We start from the raw sequence: 14,611 nt of genomic DNA, 5'->3' as shown, positions 1-14,611 counted from the left end.
AAGGCAACACATTTACCAAAACCATGCACTGAAATATCACAACTAATTCAGTTTTATTAATACACGAAACTTAGAACTAGCTTAACATATTCAAACTAGGCCACAGACATCTGAAATTGATGCATTAAGATCACCCCAGTGCCACAGGTTCAGGAAGATTGCAATTTACTCATTTTGTGTTTTATGGAGATACACAGGTATCTTAAAAATGTATACACAAAAACAATTTGGGGCAACATTTCTAAAAGAAAGAGCTTACAGATGATCTCAAGAGAACTGTTAAAGGAGCTACTGACTGGTACCTGATGAAAGGCATAAAAAGAAGCCTTTTAAGCATACAGAAATGAAGATGTAATGCAACTCACTTCAGAAAGTATAACTACTTCTGCAAAAACTAACAGCCCTGACAGAGCACCCTTTGTTAAAAGTAGCCAAATCTCAGGCCCTAACCTGAAATTGACGTTTAATTTAAGAAAAAAGTACTGGAATCTTCAGATTCTATCAAATCATCTCCATAGCTATTAGATCCCTAAGAGCAGGGATTTAGAGGACCATATCCACAGTATAATCTGGTTAGTTTACTGCTTCAATCATGGTAAATTAATACTGCAACCTTATTAAAATAATTTCTAGTGAATGATATTGGTAAAGATCTTCTTTCTTCCAGCAGATAAATTCCAGATTTATACACATGCATTTGCCAACACACAAATTACTACAAGCACTATCTCCCAGGCTCAAATACATTTATCCATCCCTGACTGCACTCCTGAAAGCCGAAACACTTTCTCCAGTAGCTCAAAAAGCTCACAGCTTTCTCCACAACTTCATTTCATTCTCCAGCAAAGGTTTCCCTTGACAGTATTTCATTGACACATCACTAGTTTCTCTTCAAATACACACCATCAGTCAGTGGCTGCTCACAGCATTGTTGCGTTCATCTACCCTTGGTGCACAGTAAAAACGTGTTACAAGCATCGCAAGCACAAATCACCTAGAACAGAAACAGTCACAATTCCAAGCTATGAGGACCATCTAGAGTGGTCCAAAGAAATTCCATGTGTTTCAGTCAACAGACTACAGTATACAAAGGTGCAAATGCAGAATCTGTAGAAACTACTTCACATCTGTAATGCTGCAGGCTCCAGGAACAGCACTGTAAATAGAAACACCAGGAAGCAGGAACAAGCACCTGTACAATTATGGAAGTGTATTCATACAAAACTGAGTGACAGTACCCTTTAAAAAACATGGCAAGCCTTCAGAGTAGCAATCCTGAAAGTTTTCTTCTGATCAGTAGTGCACAAGTTTGCTACCTGGTTGGTGAGATTCCAGGTGGCAATGTCATCCCTCCTTTCACTGCTTGGAAGATCACATCTTCTGCTTTTTGCAGTTCGCAATGACTGCTGCAGCTCTATGAAAATGCATCTTCTGCATCCTAGAGATTTGCAGCTGACAGCATCCTTTTATACATCAGCTTTGACAGACGAGAAGCAGATCCCCACCAAAAAACAGTTGTTCCATAAGTGAAAATATCTGAAATGATGGTAAGGCCTTTTTTTAAACCTGAGCTATTGAACAAATACTAAATGTTTCTGATTTAAATGTTTCTTTTTCAAATGTAACCTATGAGTAACTAATATAATCACAGCAAAGGCTGGTCAGTTAGATCCATCTCCATTAAGTATAGGAAACACCTTTTTGCTTATGACCAAACCCTCGAAATGACTAAGTCATTCACAAAAATACTCGAAATTAGTTTCTAGAAAGCATTAAACCAGATTTTACCTGAATAAGTGTCTTCAGCCCCATCTATTCAGCCTCTTAGTTCAATAAAACAGACATACCAGTTATGAAGCACATTTTTTAAAAAATTGCCTCAAGCTTTTCTCGCCTTTAAAACCAGTAGATATCACCTACAGACCTTATTATTAGTTCCAGATTACAAACTAAGCTTTTAAGTGGAAAATAAAGTGCAACCTTCTTTTATAAAATCAATTCAGAAAACAAAGCTTTTGCACTTATGTATGTGTTTTACACATTTGAAGGCAGTTTCAGATACTGTTTTAAGTGGTCTTTGATCTTTTCCCTTTCTCTAGCCACTAATTTGTGTCCAGTTTCTCTTAGAGCTGCCTGTGCAAATAAACAGCAACTATAACACACTGCCTCCTTTAAGTTACATACATTTGAAAAAGAAAGAAGTGTTTGTAGCATAGCTTCTTATTAGGAAGAGGGACATCAACTCGTGATCAAGTATAGCCTCAAACTGGCATATCTTCATTGCTATCAAATAAGCACACCTACTTACAGTGAGGAGTTAAAACTCATAAATGGAAAAAAATATTGCTGATTCAAATCACCAGTATAGCGTGATGTGCCCCAGTGTATTACCACAGCATCCAAAAAACTTTAAAGCTGCCGAACCGGATCAGCCACACAACAACCAATGCATGCATCACCCTGCTCATACTAATGACTCACACTTACAGCATCAAGCAGGGGTCGCTACATTGAACTACTGCCCAGAGAAGTCACACTGATGAATGCAGAGAAACTACAGTATCGCAAGGGAGGAAACACTGAAAGTACTTTGATCCCTCTTTTTTCTTACATGTATTTATATATGTTGTGTTTGTTTTGGTTTTTACAGGTTTCAGGAAACAGCTCAGTGTGAAGCAATAAAAATTTTAAGTACAGGTTTAAATGCCAGAATTACAAACCAAAGATAACTGCTTAAAACAAGAAGCAGCTCATCATTAAACTACAATACTGAACATATGAAACAATTAATGGGTAATTTGGGCCAACAGAACATTACACCCAACATCACCAGCAATGAACAAACCATCCATCCAACACAATACCTATGCTTAGATAAACCAAACTGCTTGTCTAATCCAAATACACATAATCTTGGACAGAGCTACAGGCAGCATAACTACTACTGTAATAAGGTGCACAGGATACCATGGACTACACTAACAGCCTTAAACTAAGAATATGCCATAAGAACATCCAACAGCATTTTCTACACTGGCTGACTATAAAACAGCCTATGGCTATCAGATGAAGCAAAAAACAACTCCTGCAGAAAAAAAATGTTGACAAGAAGAATATGTTTAAAAAGTTACATGCTCCTAAGAAAAACAAGGTGAACAACCTGCAGTTACTGACCCAGTTTGCATCTACTGCCTGCAATAACAGAAGCTTGACAAACATACTCACTTCCCTTTTGTAGGTTCCAACTTAGAGCAGATTGAGTTTTACTCCAAGAGCACAAAGGCAGCTCATTAATTTTCTTTTTTATTCAGAAATGAACTGCACAATCACCTCACAAGGTAGCTACCCAAATATCCATGAACTCTCAACCTGACTTCCGCTAACCAACGGATAACATGTTTTATCCTGTCCAAAACAGTGTGATATAACTGAAAGAATCAGAACAAAATCACTAGTGTGCTTTGAAGAGACAATAAGAAACAAGTTCAGCAGCATTTTAACCAATAGAGCCCTTTATACCCATATGTGAAAGCAAGCAGAGGATAAGGCAAAACCAGAACACTACTTACTTGTTGCTACGCTTGCCTAAAAATAAATGGTGCTTTAAGGCTGCTCTGAATTGTTCTAAATCTGTTCTGTTCTGTTACCTCACAAATCAAACCCTGAAAGAGTGATTGTACCACAGGAGGTTCTTACCTGCTAAAGGAGTGATCGATACCTATGCCATTCACAGTGTTTCCATTGATCTACCTGGAGCAGAATCTCTCATAACAAATTGCAAATCTTTTCTGTCTTCCCCAAGGAAAAATCTGTCTCAAATACAGATTCAAAGGTACACAGGGTTGTCTTAAATCCCTTTTCTGTGAGAGAGGTAATCCATACCTACTCAAATGGGTCATCAAGTACTAGTTTGATGAAAGGTCCTGCTGACAGCATGTAAAGTTCACCAGAGCATTTAAACTAACAGAGATCTAAATGCAGTTTATGCTTTTCTCAGCTGAAAGTGCCAACAAATTTGTCACAGAAATAGACAAGAATGACAGCACAAAATATTATAAAAAACAAAGTCAAGAAAAATATGCTGGCTGAATTTAATTTCTCAACAAATCTGGTTTACACTCAGCATTGTATTAGATGGAAGAGTTTCAATCAGCTTCAACCATCTTAGAAAAACTACAGCTTAATAATAGTGTTCAACCTCTCCCACCATCCTTCACCCCACTATTGTTTCTACGAATGTTCATCCAATTGCAGGAGGAGAGCATTAAGCCAGAGGAAAACTTAAGTCCCCAAACCAGTCTACAACAAAATCTGAAAAGCAACAGCATAAGAAAAGGGACAAAGAAGTTGAGAACAGCAAAGCAGCATTAGCCTGAACTAGCTTAAAACTGTCGTGGAACAATACCATGAGTATAAGCTGCCTTAGTAAGAGAATGCTCTTTTAAGGCGGTTTTTATTTTGTCCTCAAAGCATATCTGGAAGTGATTGGGATGCAAAAGAAAATTTAACAGGTTCAAGAATGTACACATTCGAGGTGAATGTTTACAATTTACCTGAAAACTTTTCCATCATGTTTCTTGTCCCATTACAGTAAATATAACACTGTTCTTAAGCATTATTTGGATTTCTCAGAAAGACTCCAAACTTGTACTGCATGCATGCTGCAATGAAACTTTTATACAAAATGCTATTTCACATAAAGATAATTCTAAGCCTGAGCCAAGTTTCATAATAATCTGCTCTTCTGAGCAACCTGTTTCAAAGCCATAGAACTTAAGCGGTACCACTAGGAACTTGGACACTGCAGAAGTCCGAATTAAAAAGAAACACACCATTTGTATTGTTTGTTTATAAAAAGGGGGGAAGACACATTTAAACAACTCCACAACCCTGGTAAGACTAGTGAAAAAGTAGTAACAATTACATTACTATACTGCTAAGATTAAACTTTGGCTTGAAACTCACTATTCCTTAACTAGTGTCTCTGTACAAGATCTTAGTTACCATCACTCAATATATTTCAGAAGCTGAGGCAAACATAGCTCCCAAGTACAAAAGCAGATGTACACACAGACTTTAATTTTCTGCTTTGATAGTCTGATGGAGCAAACTGTAAAGAATAACAAGCTGAAACAAACTAACTCAGCTAGTCACAATGTGAAACTACTCTTCAAGGCTGTCCAAAGCTCTTGCACAGCAAGTTTACTTCAATTCATGCCTCATGCAATTTAAGTAGAGTAGATGGAGTATTTTAGAAAATCTGAGCTCATGGAACAAGAGCCATTCTCAGTGAACACTAGAAGCTTCTTAAAGGAGAAGGCCCTCTTGAAGGGCACAAAAAGTCAGAAGGGCCAAGAATAAAAAGTACATCACGATAAACAGCACCTCTTCAAAGGGTGCTCTGGAAAAGCTACACCAGATGTACAATTAAAGTGAGGAAGAGAGGGCAGCGAAGCAACAGAAGCCTCTCAGATGCAAGTAACTGCAGCCTGACTCCACAAAGCATTTACAGTTTCTGCAGAGCACAAACAACCATCAACACCATATTTTGAATATTAGTGAAGAGTTAAGTTCCATATTTGATAACCAAGACTGTGTATTTACCATTTTTGGTTTTAATCTCTGCTTGAAAACTACTCAAATACATCTACCTATTCACAGTCAAATATCAATGAGGCAACCACCAGTGAATTATAACCTTCTTAAATCTATTGAGCATTCAAGAATTATCACCAAAGAACAAGCATGTCATTCACACACTTGCAGCAAGGACTGCATGTGCTATGTCACCTGAAACTCCAAATGTTAATCCACAATGTCAACAAAAACAGTTCTGTAAAAACTAAAATTAAGACAGGAAACCTACAAGTATAACAGCTCCCTTGCAGACATCAATTTCACAATTATTTTGTGTAGCAGTGGTCTTGAAGTTTTTCAAAAATGCTTTATGTTGTTCAGTCATTAAACAATTCCTTATACCACAGAACAAGAATACTCACCATTTCACAGCTAAGTTTTGCACCTCACCATTTTTATCTTCCAGTAACTTCAAAATCATCTTCACCACCTTTCTTTCACTGTCATCATCCAGCTTGATAGAATCTTTCTGTAGTTCTGTCATTAAGTCATTAGTAGCCATAAACCTGACAAAAGATAGTCAGATAATTATTACCAGAAAGATACAGGTTATTCACGGTGCTCATGATTCAAGATTCTCAGTTTCCACCATGGGCTATCACATAAATCATATTTAACACTGGATTACTGTTAGCTGTTTTCAGCATTTATTTTAGTTATAAAAAAAAGAGGAGAAAAATCATATTTGAAACAGAAAGTAACTTTTAGTTGGGTCATCATCCCTCCCTGATGAGAGCTGCTACACATTTTAATTCCAGTGTTTCCATTATATTCTAAATGATCTTTACAAATTAAAACTCACTTTTCTGGATTTTAAGTAGTCCTTTCATGAGCTATGTTGATGTTTTTAAAACAACAGGCTTTTTAAAAACCTTTTTATAAAAATAATTACCTGAGTTTATTTTAAGACTAATTTTAAGCAAGAAGAAAAATACAGAAGGTTTTTCAAACATTCTCCCATAAAATTCACAAAAGCCAAACAATGGAGGAATAAAAGCAAGCTACAATTAATGTATTTTGCATTTTTTTGCCCTGTACAGACTACTTGGTTTATAGTTCAGACAACAGCAGATCATGTTTATCCAACCCTCAACCCAGGGTGCTACATTAAAGACCAGGATTAATTCTTGACAGATCAAGCAAATAAAATCATCTTTCATATCCATTGATTTTCTGTTCAGTAACAGTCACATCCCCCAATAAAAGAACATGCTAGGAAATGCCTTTCCAAAAATATTGCTTTTATGCCTTTTGTTTCTCTTCCTTCTGAAGTCTGTTTTCCAATCTGTTCTTCTTTTGTAAGTGCCCTCTCTTCTCAGAGGAAATAATACAGATGTATTACTCAATTATGAATCCCACGGGCTTCAGTACCGGTCCCAACCCGCATTCAAAGCCCCAGACAAAAATGGTTTGTAATTAAACAGTTTAGGCTGACATTTGGACTTCAGGCACATAAGCCTCAGGCAGACATCACTTGAGCTCAGGTCATACTTGGAAGGTTATCTCTATAGCCTGACATGCTAGATAGTTCTCTTTTTTTACTGAAAATGAAAGCCAAGCCTCTGCATAATCTTAATATGCATCACAAATACCAGATGTCTGTCCTCACATAATGGACTTCAACTTGTCCTGTCTTTTAATACAGTAATTCCAGCCTAATAGACTCAAGGTGTTTCTAAGATAAGACCTCACTCATTTTTCATTCTCACCAACACACCCACTGAAGCAACCCTGTAATCTGACAGGAACCAGATGTGTGCATAAGCAAATGATAAATGCAAATGGCATCAGCTTTTAAGCACAACAGGGAAAAAAGCATCTTGGTAAGTAAAGGTAATGAACAGATAGGATGGGAATAAGGATATACATAAAATCATCCAATAGCAGAAAATTCAAAAACTGTCTCCTTGTTATCGTTATGTTTAAATCCTTTTCTTAAACAGTCTTAAGAGCTTCTCCTCACTTCCCTGGTCAATAGTTCTCATTTCCTAGTCTTACAAGTTCACACACACTCATCACCTAATTGTGACAAGTTCCTAAACTGAGCAAAGCTTGTGCATCCTCAGCGCATTCACAAGCTTCTGCACTCAACTACAACTGAAGAGTCCTCCTGGCAGACTCCGCTATTAAAATAAATCCAACTCCTTCCCAACGCTGTGGGGAGGCTTGGCAACCTTAAAGTAGCTGGTATTTAGAAACATGGTTTTGAGTAGTTTAGATGTGGCCTTTAGTCATGGCTGCTTCCTCCTCAGGCACATCAAACTTTACCTGGTGCAAAGCAGTAGCACATAAGCAGCTCCTCATACCTTGTACTCAGAGTAGTCATTCTCCTCCTCTCACAGCCACACAGTAAATTGCCACCTTAGGTTACTGTCCATTTTAGAGTCTGAGTTTCTGGATACTACAAACATTTGTGCCAGACAAGTCAGTCATTAAACAAGTCAGTTTAGTCAAAAAGCAGAGGGTTAAATTTTATGGTAAAGTGCCTACTTGAACTGTAAGTTATACTCAGCTTCTTGGTATCAAGAAGTTAACTACAATGTCCCTCTTCAAATACACCTTAGAAAAATGCACTAAATACTATTTTATCTATTATGCAAATAAGACACACAAAGTTTCATAAAATGCATTACCGCATAACAGCCAGTTTGTAAAGGTCTACTGTCACCCATTTCCATGGCTTGTAAAGTCAGATTTTAATCTACGCTAGGAATTTTTATTTGGTTTCTTGTTTGTTTTTCTCTCCTGTTGGTTGTTTTTGTTTGTTCGGGTTTTTTTTTACTATTTAAGAACCCCAAAGTTGTTCAAATGTCCTAAAACAAGTCATTTTTAAAGTGCACTCTACACAATTACAAAGCAAGTTTTAAGTACATGCAGCTGGGGAAAAAAGTGCTTGCTACAACTGCATTTGATAGGTATAACCTAGCTTTTTTATGCAAAAAGTTTTATACTCAAAGTCAGTATTTAGCTGGTATCCATTAGAATTTTTTCTAAGTCATGCTCCCCATTAGTACAAAACGGAAAGCTCACTTAATCACAGAAACAAATTAGTATGATGAAAGTACAGAGATCTTCACTAATATTCAGAGGAAAAATGTTTGAATTTATTTTTAGTACAATTTAAGTAAATCAGGAAATTCTGGATTGCCTCTTTTTAGACTAACCAAATTGTTTTTCTACTTCCAAACTTTCTAGCTTAAACTTCCCAGGTAATATCAAGCTACTAAAATATGACAGAAATCAACATAAATTCCCATAAATTTATTTCACGTGTCCAGTGCTACAACAGTTTGTCAAAAGCAAACAAGATTATTCCAAGTCCAACTCTATGGTTATTTCATCTTCACCTCTGTTTTCCTTTAGGTCTTAATATATTAACAAAAGAATTGTTTGGATGTCCACGTGTTTTTTAACTGTAAACTAAGCACTTTAATGCTGCAGCAAAGCAACAAAACCCCAGTGTCTTTTACGCCTTTTCCCTGTCTGAATTCATGTACCCTCTTTGACAAATAAAGGCTTCAAACGTGAATTACCGGTTGCACACAATACAAACAAATGTAATTATTTTTAACTTAACATTTTGCTACAACTATTGTGTATTACCTTTGCTGGGTTTTAAATAACTTACTTACAACATTTCATTTTTTGATACTTAATACTTTCTGATCCTTGCCTTTTATCTGCTATTAATTTACTGCAAAGCAAGCAAATGATCAATAAGAAGTAGTGCTCCTATGACAGAGCCTCAAAATTGATATACCCGTTCTGTCCCCTTAAGACTCAACTGGACCTCTCTCTGGATGCAAAGACTTTGAAAGGCAACACCAAATTATGTGAGTAGCACAAAACTCTTCTGTCTACAACATGCAGCATCCAGAAAGCACGGGAGTTCAAGATGATGTTCAAGCCTGCTGTGCTGGGTGGCCCTCCCTGCTCCTATCTGCAGAGTCACAGGGTCCGTATTTTTTGAGGTTGGGAAGGGACCCTGGGAGGTCATCTCACCCAATCTCTGCTGCTGAAAGTGGGGTCAGCCACAGCAGGCTGCTCGGGTCTTTGTCCGTTCGTCTTCTGAGCATCTGCGAGGCCAAAAAAAATCAAATGCTAACTTCCGCCTTCACCTATCCCCACGCAGTTCTGCAAACCTGACGACCACTTCGCTCCTCACGACTGCCTAGGATATCTGCCCACGAGGCGTGGAGGCCGCGGCTTTTCGGGCACTGCCGTGTCCCGTCCTTCACCGGCAGCGAGGAGGCCCTGCCTCCCAGGAACTTACTTCCCGAGGTAGTTGCAGATTCGCGCCCTGCCCTGCAGAGGCAGCGAGGGAAGGGGGGCCCCTCTCCACGCAGGGAGGTACCGAGGCAAGCACGGCCCGGTCTGGCGGTACCGGGCCCTGACAGCCGCGGCGCCAGGCCCGGGGCCGGCGCGGAGACGGCCATGGGGGCAGGGAGGCGCGGGGCCTGCGGGCGCGCCGGGGCCGGGCGGGCGGGGGAGGGCGCGGCGGGGGAGCGGCGGCGGCGGCGAGCCCCACCTGAAGTCCTTGTCGCTGGATGTCATTTTCTCCAGCAGGTTGGAGATGTGGTACGAGGCGCTCGCCATGTTGACGGACCCGGCCGGGAGGGAAAGGAGGAGAGGAGAAGAGAAGAAGGCGGCAGCGTCTTCCCGGCCTCGCCGGCTCCACTTCGCCCGCTGCTGGGGACGGCAGGGCGGGCCGGGGCCGGGGCCAGAGCCAGAGCCGGTGGAAGGGACGAGGGCGGCGGAGAAAGGCGGGCACTCCGCCGCCTCCTGCGGCTGCGGCTGACACGGCGGGAGGGGCCGGCGGGCTGGGAGCCACTAGCGCTTGGCGCCGGGTGAAAGGTCGCGGAAGTCGGCGCCCCTGGATTGGCTCTGCCACTGGGAGGGAGGTGCCCACGGCGGTGTGACGCCAGGGCGTACGTGGCGCAGAGCGTGCGCGGGAAGTTTAGGCCTCCGTTGCAGGGTGGCGGGAGGCGGGGATGCGGCGGCGGGAGGCGGTGGGAAGGTTGGCGAGGACTACGCTTCCCGGCGTGCATCCTGTCCACGTCGCACCAGCAGCTATCGGCGGTGCACGCCGGGACGTGTAGTTCAGGGGGGGGGGACGGAGGGGCCTCCGCGGCGCGTTGCTCGCCGGGATGTGGAGCCTCGTTGTGGTGAGCGGGTGAGGCGGTTTGCAGGTGGGGTGGTGTTTGTTGGGGTTCCGCAGGTCTCACCTCGAGCGAGAGCCGACTGAAACGTGGCTGTTAGTACACTTCGACCTAGAAGCTGGCCACATTAAAAGGATTCACCAACGCTCCGAGTGCCTGTCAGTGCCCTGAGTGGGTAGGCACCAGATGTGATTTTTGTACTACGGCCGTTACAGACATGGCATACTGCGGTGTTAACAGACGCTGTAGCTTCTGTTCCGGGCCCTCTCATACATGTGCGGCTGCCATCGCTGAGAAATGTTTGATGGAAGCCAGTAGTGGTGATGTGAAAATCAAATTTCTTGGTTTAAAAAAAAAGGGGAGCAAGCTCCTGTTTGGCTGTAGTTTGAAGAAGACAGCTTGAAAATCTGATGTAAGCACTTTCAGAGCCTTGGAAGCCAAAGGATGTATTTCAGATAATTTTTATTTATTTATTTATTTTATAGCTCATTCATGTTGATCTTGTTACTTTTCTGGGCCTAACCTCTGATCTGTTTGTGCATCAGTGCATGGTACAGAGCAGTGGGAGAACTGGGGTAATGTTTCCATACTAGATCTTCCTTAAGGTTCATGTTAAAATACAAGAACGTTAAATAACCTTAATCCCTCTCAGTTACGCGTGTGTACAGCAAAACTAAAAAGCTTTTAGATCACTTAATGTGTATTAAAAAGAAAAAAGGACTAAAAATTTCTTTTAAATAGGCATTTATTACATGCATCTTGCAGGCAGCCTTGGACAACAGCTGGTGGAAAGAATGTTCTACTCGGTGGAGAGAAACTGTGTGTCACTGCCATGGCCTGTCACCCAGCCACAGTGTTCAAGCTTGTATTTTCAAAGATAGTCATATTGTTAATCGTCTTTGTTGGAGAGAGAGCTTAATACGTACTGATCTCATTCCCCGGAGCAACTTGGTCATAGGTTAGCACTGTACAGTGAAACAGTGTATGGGGTAAGGAGGTGTGCAGCATGATGTTGGATCAGTAGCACTGTGGTGAGGTGTGATGTAGGGATAGAGTAAGGAAAATGCAAGTAGTCAGGAGGGGGGTGGGTATCCTGAAGAGATATGGGGAAACTTCAGTATGGGTAGAGGAACTACAGTGAGGGAAGGCACTCAGGAGAGCTGACTGATTTTCAAATAGGCCATACACTCCTTTGGTTTGGGAATACTTAAAAGTTCCTTTTAGAGAGTGAATTTCTTTACTTCATTTTGCTTGAATGCCTGTGTTGGATATTCAACGAAGCCAGCTGGAACAATACATGTGAAGATAGATTGCCTTGACTTGGTTGTGACAGCTGAAAATGGTTTATGGCATCTGAATTGTGATGGTATTATACTACACACAAAAACTGTGTAGCTGCTCTTTGAAGTACTGAGACATAAAAAGTTGAAGTACAAACATTTGGCATATTGATTCACATTTTGCCATGTGAACATTAGTGCTATTCTAAATCATTTCAGTGACCATGACTTTTGCATATGTTACATTTCCCAGGAACAATTTGTTTCTGAGATGTCAGTGTCACATTACCACATTATGTTCGTAACTTTTGACTGAACGGGGATGGAATGGTTATGGGGTGGTGAAGATCATCTGTTCCAAAAGTGTTCTGCCCACATGGTTACCGTGCTGCATTCTATCAGATAAGCATGTTAAGACCAATCAGACAATAGAAAACTCTATGGTGTGTAAGGTCTTCATGTCCTTCTAAGCAGATCCACTCAAGTAGGGATTTAACTTTTTTAATCCTCACTGTTTCCAATTAGACATTAAACTAAGCTGTTTCTGACTTTGGGAATCCTACATACATATACTTATTACAAGCAAGTGTACGAGAGAAAAAAAAAATCAGATAATTTCAGAACAATTCTGCTCTAGTCTGCTGCACAACCTTGAACACTTTAAAATTATCTTAAATCATTTAGCGTTATCCTTCCCATGCTGGTTTCTATACCTCAGCCAGCTTACCCTGTCACTGCTTAAACCTGATTTCTTATTACTGCCAGAAACATAGGCCATCATGAAGGAAGTTACAAGTATTTTCTTCAAGAACATTTATTACAATTGGGATTCAGCTATAGTAGATGCAGTGTTCCAGAGGAAGTTACACACAGAGAAAAGCTAATTGCGAAGAGATTTTTTCCAGCTGATAGCAAACAACTTCACAGATGGAGTGGTACTCCTGATCTGTTCCCTGTAGACATGCATATTAGACGCTCTTGGTTCATTCACAAAGATAGCTGAAAGCTTAATTAACTGCTGGAACCTGAAAGGATTTATCTTGCTTTACACTTGCAAATATATTCCCCAAATGCTGAAGATGAGAGAAGAGCAGGTTTAGTTTAGAGATGCATTCACAGCACTAGAATTTGAACCCTCAAAAATTTGCCCTTTCACTTCACATGGGAGTTGTGATCCCACTGATTGCAGAGGACATCAGGAATGTGCTACATCTTTGTCTATCATCCTGGAAAGAACTATACCACACAGCTTTACTCGGCTTAAAGGGAATCCTTTAGGATGACAAGTTTAAAGCTGGTTATCGTTTTTTACAGCTGGTTTTTGGGGTAATAAAAGGAAAATTGCTGCTCACTGCTGCAAGCAGATATTTGAGCCAAGAACCTTACAGTCATGGCTTATCTCTTAGATGCGTGACTGACTTTGTACATCTGAACTTTGAATTTTTAAAAAGATGTCTGGAAAGAAAGTTTTTACAAGTGTATCTGCTGATTATATTAACAAACCACAGATGGTGTCAAAGAAGTGATCTAGATTTAAATATGAAACAAAAAAGAATGGTACAACAATCTTTAACTTAAAGCAAACAAATTGAAAAAGCAGCATAACCTATGCTAGAACAGTTGTGTGGGTAAATGTGTGTTTTAAGGCTATCCCTGAATTACATTGAATAAAATACTGCGTTCCAAAAGATGAAAGCACATTAACTGGAGAACTAGAAACTTGGCTTTGGAATCTTAATCATAACAATGCTCTCTTAAGGGTGTTTCCCCTCCTCCTTCTCTCCACCCTTTTATTTTCTGTTTTCATTATTTTTAAAGTTAGATTACATTCCATAATAAATGGTAGGAGTTTCCAAAGTAGGGCACATTTGGAACTAAATAAATCATAAGCTGCCTTTCACTTCCTAAGCCAAAGTTTTAGCGAAGTTTTTCTTTCTCCTTAAAGCTGAAAACTTGTTCACATGCAGTTTAAGTAAGAATCCCAAAGCATCTTTCCAAAAGCAGTTGGTGCTACTGTGCTAATTGTCACCTAAAACTGTTTCATTTTTGGACAATAGAAGATACTCATTTAGGGGAGATTTCTACACTTACCAAGAAGAATAAATAATATCTACAGCTGTGAACTGCTTAGGCTTTCCTTCCTTAACCCAGATGATCCACTTCTGTAAAGCAAAGCAAAGTGTCTGATTCCATCAGCTTTAAATAGAGAAAGATCTGGGAAAAAAAGTGCTGAAAATAATACATGCATCCGGTTAAGCAGTTGACTGAAGCAACTGTCAAATGGGCTGCAATTGCCTCTCTAAAAGAGCAGAGCTCCAATAGCACCCTCATCATAAGATTAAGTTTCAGGAAATGTAATATCTTGAGGAAAAAAATTTAACAGTATTTTAATTAGAAAAACAAACAAGCAAAACACAAAAATTCTAAAATAAATCTCCCTTCTGGTTGCTAAACATTGCACAGCTTTTTGCAGCATCTGTGGTCAAAACTATATGAATACATTCCACAATCACCCAAAAATAAAATGAATTTTTC

The 14,611-nt window shown here is 40.1% G+C and overlaps 1 protein-coding gene and 1 long non-coding RNA gene across 3 annotated transcripts in view; one reads left to right on the top strand and one right to left on the bottom strand.

Moving 5' to 3' along the window:
- The window catches only part of CAND1 (cullin associated and neddylation dissociated 1), a 29,876-nt gene extending 19,524 nt beyond the window's left edge, over positions 1-10,352 (bottom strand). The window contains exons 1-2 of one of the 2 annotated variants that reach the window (XM_062613683.1): positions 10,166-10,352; positions 6,000-6,143 (exon numbers count right to left, since the gene is read on the bottom strand). In XM_062613683.1, the coding sequence (XP_062469667.1) occupies positions 6,000-6,143; positions 10,166-10,233 (212 nt within the window). In that variant the 5' untranslated portion in view covers positions 10,234-10,352. Of the gene's footprint in view, positions 1-5,999; positions 6,144-10,165 lie in introns of those variants that run through there. The other variant, XM_062613684.1, reaches the window with a different exon arrangement.
- A 297-nt stretch (positions 10,353-10,649) lies between these two features.
- LOC134161131 (uncharacterized) lies at positions 10,650-14,375 on the top strand. The gene is made up of 2 exons (XR_009963843.1): positions 10,650-10,810; positions 11,538-14,375. It is a non-coding gene; the product is annotated as an uncharacterized LOC134161131 (long non-coding RNA).
- Positions 14,376-14,611: the final 236 nt, after the last annotated feature.

The sequence above is a fragment of the Pezoporus occidentalis genome, unplaced genomic scaffold, assembly GCF_034315485.1.
Source record: "Pezoporus occidentalis ecotype Australia unplaced genomic scaffold, CSIRO_AGI_Poc_V1 ctg17, whole genome shotgun sequence".
NCBI lineage: Eukaryota > Metazoa > Chordata > Aves > Psittaciformes > Psittacidae > Pezoporus > Pezoporus occidentalis.
This window is presented reverse-complemented; position numbering and strand designations above follow the sequence as displayed.